This window comes from Papaver somniferum, chromosome 7 (assembly GCF_003573695.1).
Source record: "Papaver somniferum cultivar HN1 chromosome 7, ASM357369v1, whole genome shotgun sequence".
Taxonomy (NCBI): Eukaryota; Viridiplantae; Streptophyta; class Magnoliopsida; order Ranunculales; family Papaveraceae; genus Papaver; species Papaver somniferum.
This window is the reverse complement of record NC_039364.1, coordinates 260699525-260705524: the sequence shown is the minus strand read 5'-3', so window position 1 is coordinate 260705524 and position 6000 is coordinate 260699525. Positions and strand designations below refer to the sequence as shown.

Here is a 6000-nt window from a genome sequence, read left to right as displayed (position 1 = left end):
CTGGTATTTGCCACCTACCATTCACAATCAAATGATGAACTTTCAAGTCCTTATTTTGTTCCACAAAAGGATCAGTTGCATACCTATCAATAAGTGCATAATCTTTTATCCATTTATCCTTCCACACAGATGTTTGTTTCCCATCAACTATTAACCATCTGCTTCCTTCCTTAACTCCAGGAAAACCCATTTAATGCGTGGCTATATGGATGATTGTTTATATGATGTAATCCATTCATTTTTTGCTATTCTTATATTTGGTTCTCATGAATATTATGTCCATTCAACATCCTTTGTTTCAATCTTCCATAATAATTTCATCAGCAATGCTTTATTCATTATCTCCAATCTTCTTAGACCCATCCCTCCTTCTGAAATTGGTGAATTTACTTCATCCCATTTGGCTGTTACTAACTTTTTCACTGCAGGGTCAGCTGACCACAAGAAATTTCTTATAATCTTCTCACACTCCTTTATAACTGATTTTGGCCAATTGTATACTGACATGTTGTATACAGGCATGCTACAAAGCACATATTTTACCAGAATTAACCTGTCAGCAAAGGCAAGTAATCTCCCCATCTAGCCTGCAAGCATTTGTTGCATCATTTCCACCATACCCCAAACCTGAAAAGATTTTACTCTTCCAGGATTCAAAATTACTCCCAAATACTTATCAGGGAATGCAGATAAATCCATATGCAAGTAATTTGCAATCTCATTTTTCCTTGTATCAGTTACACCACCAACAAAGCACTTACTTTTAGCTATATTCACCACCTGACCAGATGAGCTTTGATATTTCCCCAACATAACCATTAAGTTATCCAGTGATCTTTTGTTACCATTGCAGAAGATGAAGATATCATCTGCAAACATCAAGTGAGATGGTTGACGGCCTCCTCTATTTACCATAGCTTGTAATCTTCCATCCTGCACCATACTTGTAACATTTCTGCTTAGCACCTCTTCATCTAGAATAAACAAGATAGGTGAAAGGGGATCACCTTGTCTAAGGCCCCTTCCTACACCAAAAAAACCACATGGACTACCATTCACAAGCACTGAGATCCTTGCAGATTCAAACAGTCTTCTCAACCAGTGAATACCAATTTCAGAAAAACCAAACCTTCTAAGTACTTCAAATAAAAAATTCCAGATCAATGAGTCATAGGCTTGAGTTATGTCTAGCTTCATACCTACATTGCCTCCCCTTCTTTTTATGTTCAGCTCATTAATCATTTCAGAAGCTAGAACAATTCTGTCTTGTATATTTCTGCCTTTTATAAAAGCACCCTGCTGCATAGAAATCATATTCTCAATCATTTTACTCAACCTAGTAGTAATGATTCTTGTAATTATTTTAAAATTAAAATTTGCCAGACCAATAGGTCTAAACTGCTCAGCTTTTTTAGCACCTTGTATTTTTGGTAGAAGAACCAAAAAATTTGAATTCATCCCTTTAGAAATAAAACCATGACTCCAACAACATTTTATATCTTCAGTCAAGTAATCTTTCAAAATTTCCCATGCATATTTATAAAAACTTCCAGGAAAGCCATCTGGCCCAGGAGCACTGTTTGCATCCATACCAAAAACAACCACTTTGATATCCATATGTGAAGGTAGCATCTAAGAAAGTATTATCATCCTGAGTTAAGATTTTTGGAATGGTATCCAGAATTTCATTAGATATATTCACCTCTTTGTGCTCAAACTTCCTTTCAAAGTGTTTAATCAAAATGTCTGCAATTGTAGCTTGATCAGTTACTACATACCCATTCTCATCTTCAAGCTCATTGATGTTGTTTTGAGCTTTTCTTATTCTTATGTTTGCATGGAAAAAGGCAGTGTTAGCTCCACCTTCTTTCACCCATTTAACTCTAGATTTTGCTCTTATTAGCTCATTATATTGTTGTGCAGCTACTTCATGCTTGCCTCTAGCTGTGACTAATTTATCTGACTGTAAAGAAGTAGACATAACTTCCTGCTCTGTAGTACTCACTTTTAATCTTAAATCCCCAAAAATTTCCCAATTCCATTTTCTGATCACTTGTTTTAACCTCTTTAATTTGAACAGAAAAGAAAATGTTGGGTTGCCTGCTACAACTTCACCCCAAGATACTCTAATTAGTTCCAAAAAATCAGGATGAGAAGACCATACTGGTTGATACTTAAAAGGAGTATTTACTGGTTTTGAGATATTCACAACAATACCAAGCAGAGCACCATGATCAGAAGTACCTCTTACACCTACTTTGTAGCTCCAACCTTCAAACTTTTCCATCCATTCCAAATTATATAATGCTCTATCCAAATCACATAATATCCTTTTCTTTCCACACCTATTATTGCACTAAGAAAATTAGATTCCACTTTTGGGAGCTTGTATCAAACTACAAGATTCAACACACTCCCTGAAGTCTTGTATTGAAACTCTTAAAGGTCTTCTACCTCCAACTTTTTCATCAATACTCAAAACAACATTAAAGTCACCAATAACCATCCAAGGATATTTCATATCACTGATTTTTAACAATTAATCCCACAAGATTCTTCTATCCACTGTAAGACAAGCAGCATGAATTCCAGTCACTAGAACATCTCCCACCCTAACTGTAATAACTTGTCTTGTTTTAGAAATCACCATTGGTTTAGATATAGAAGAATTTCAAAATAGCCAAAGATTCCCTTTTGCATCACCAATAGAATTATGAATTAATATTTGACTCATACCAGGAAGTTTAAGCTGTTTAATTCCTTTTCCAGTTACTTTAATTTTAGGTTCAGCAACCCACAACAAAAAAAGAATAATTATTTTTACTAAATTCCATAATTTATCTTTGGCTTGAATTCTCTTCAAGCCTCTAATATTCCAATACATCACTCTCATTGGCAAAGATTTAATTTGGAAGTATTAGAACTTCCCCCACCAACACCTGTTTTAACTGAATTGTGTGCCTGCTTTCTAGTAATGACATTAGGAGCACCTTTAGCATTTTTACCCTTAACAGGTTTTCTAATTACTTTGGAAAAGTATTTTGTTCTTCAACAACCTCAACTAAGGCTTGAAACTTACTTGGAGAAACAATGTTTCTGACAGAAGAAGGACTGTTTATACCCTTTTTGAATTTTGTACTTGAATTTGTTACCTCCTTCCATTTTTCAACATTTGGCATTTCTGTATTTATACTAGATAAAACTTGAGAAGTTATGATCTCATTCAAGCAATTGTTGGAGTCTTCAGAAGTATTCTGCAAAACATCTATTTCAGCAGGTTTCACTGCTTCACCAGTTGGAGTACTAACTTCAGAATGTAATGCTGGTACACTTGTACTCACATCAATGAGTTTGGACACAGATAAAGCTGGGAATTCCTTTGGTGATTCAAGAACTCCAGTAAAACCTATATCCTTATGAATAACAGAAGTAGTATGAGCAGAAGATGTTATATTCATAATAGGAGGAATAATTGCATCAATTTCTTCTCCATCAATTGTTCTTTCCTCACTATCTTTTGATGAACTTAAAATTTTGCTACTAGAAGAAGGATATCAAATATCAAAACCACCATGACTCTGCATTGTAACTTTCTTGGGAGTGTATCTCCATTGAGTTCTGTTGTTAGTTTTCCCCTTTTGTGGATTGTCTTTTCTAGCCACTCTGCATTCAGACACCAAATGACCCACAATGTTGCACTGACTACAAAATTTTGGCATTCTTGATATTATAATTTCTTGTTCAAATTTATAATATTTAGATTCAACCACCACCTTGTTAGGTATTGCATTTGCTAAATATACTTCCACTAAAATACTAGCATAGTACGCAATATATTTTTTCATTGTTGTAGCATCAATTCTGATTGGTCTACCAATTGCTTTAACCATTGCCATAAGTATATCTTCCTTCCAGTATTCAATACTAACCTGGAAACATCATCCATACAAAAGCACTAGAAGATTTTTGCAATTCAGGCTTAAAATCTCTTTCCCATAATCTAAGATTCAGATATTGAGATTCAACTTCCCAGAAACCTTCATATACAAATTTCAGAACTACTTCAGCAGCTGAAATTTTCAACTTCACAAGATTTAACCTGCCAATCAAACTAAATCTCCATTCATTTACACTCTCATCTATGACCTCATCAGGTATGAAAACTGATGGATTAAGGGCCATAGGAATATAGTTTTTTCCATAACTGAAATTTTTTGAACTCTCAGATTCCGATTGAGAATTTGAGAAATTCTCCATTACTTCAGTTTATCAAACATATTAATGATAAGACCTGAAGTAAATGATGTTGATTAAACTCAAACAATTCACCAGATTCCAAACTAACACCTGAATTGATGAAGACGATGCACTGAAAACGAAAAACAAATCGAAGAAAAATATCCCGAGTCAATCGCCGAGTTGCAGAGCACTACTCAGACCGAGTTAGTCAATAATATGCTAAGTGTCCCTCAATATTTAATGAATATTATAACTCAGACCGAGTTAGTAAAACAGAGATTGAAGTTGTAGAAATACATTGCTCTATAAGCTGGAAAATAAGTTTTTAAGGAAGTTAGCAAAAAGTTCCAATTTACTCTCGAATGCCTTAGACATATCTATTTTTATTCCTAAACCTCATGTTATATCTTTTTTCTTTTCAAAATAATGAATAATCTCATGAGCCACAATTATGATATCAGAAATATTCCTTGATCCTCATTTGTTGAGGCTCGAAAAATTTAGTTTTGTATTTTTTTTGTTTTTATTTTATCATGTAACTAATTTAGATAGTGTCTACCATTATTCTTCTTGATAGTCATACTTTTTTCCTAATTGTATTTAGTCGTCATTTTATTTTTGTTCACTTTTATATAAGAACATAAGAATTCACTACATTCAGCAATTCTCTTTAAACTAATTTAGATACCCTCCTTTCCAGTAAGTCCATTTAAGATATGATGAATACCGTTGGCAGAAAAACATATTTTAACAAAGTTCCACTATTTCCTAAAGCATATTAATTTAAACTAAAAAGAAATAATACGTGAGTACGTTACCATCGCACCCATGGGGTCATCAGTTATATATTGTCTTAAAAAGCTCATATGTATATATATATATATATATTACCTAAAGATGATTTCCAAGAATCCTCGATGACTTCTGTTTATTTTCCGATTTGCTAGTTTATCGGTCGCTTAGTTGGCCTCTTTATAGATGTAGTGGATTGTATGATGCTGAATGGATTGCAGTAGGTCTCTCATTTTGATCACATGCCACAAACACCATTTTTTCTTAATCATTCTGGTGATGAAATTGATCAGGTTTTGTGAGATCATGATTTTCGTATATTTTATGTCGTTGTTCTAATCACCAAAGCATGCTCCATGTATCGCTACTAAAACAGTGGTTATCCCCAGAGGTTGTGACATTGCTGGTAGTTGAGCGATTCCCGCAGAAAAATTCTTTCTCTTCAAGGTTTGTGAACTTAAAACATAGGTTCACAATCTAATATATAAATTTCAAATTTCAAATAACTTTCTTAAATAGGTTTGTGAACCTATATTTTCGAAAAACTCATGAGGGAATATTTACTTGGTGTTAGTTTTGAAAAAGCGACAAACATGAACTTGACATAGGAACTTCACTAAACTTTAGTTGAACATCTAGTCTGTGACAAGATCCATCTTTGCAATTAAATTATTTACTAAAGTCTTGATTTTTCTATGATAGATATATAGAATGGAAACAGTCAGAAAGAAAAATCAAGGGCTTTTCACAAAAATAGGCCCGTTTTTTCGGTGCTTTTCATTTCTAGGCCACTTTTTTTATTTATTGCTAGACTAGGCAAGTTTTGACCAAAAATGATGGATGGAAAGTTAGTACCGTTAGGTGCACTTAAAAAGACCTAAAAGTCCTTTGAATCGGTTATTTCGACCCAACCAGCTACTATGATTCTTTATAATGCACCTCAGGATAAATCTCCCCTTGTAACAGGTA

The 6000-nt window shown here is 33.8% G+C and overlaps 1 protein-coding gene across 1 annotated transcript; it reads right to left on the bottom strand.

Moving 5' to 3' along the window:
- Positions 1 to 273: 273 nt before the first annotated feature.
- Positions 274 to 2287, bottom strand: LOC113296467. The gene is made up of 3 exons (XM_026544775.1): positions 1703 to 2287; positions 674 to 1632; positions 274 to 523 (listed from the first exon to the last, which is right to left on the bottom strand). Exons 1-3 carry the CDS (start codon positions 2285 to 2287, stop codon positions 274 to 276), a joined length of 1794 nt encoding a protein of 597 aa, XP_026400560.1.
- Positions 2288 to 6000: the final 3713 nt, after the last annotated feature.

Bases quoted from the DNA above. Each gene is read 5' to 3' on its own strand.
- LOC113296467 (XM_026544775.1), bottom strand. From the start codon at position 2,287: ATGGAAAAGTTTGAAGGTTGGAGCTACAAAGTAGGTGTAAGAGGTACT. The intron at 1,633-1,702 runs GTGAATATATCT...ATACTTTCTTAG, and splicing joins GGAAGTTTGAGCACAAAGAG to ATGCTACCTTCACATATGGA. The intron at 524-673 runs GTATTTGGGAGT...TGTGCTTTGTAG, and splicing joins TTATCTGCATTCCCTGATAA to CATGCCTGTATACAACATGT.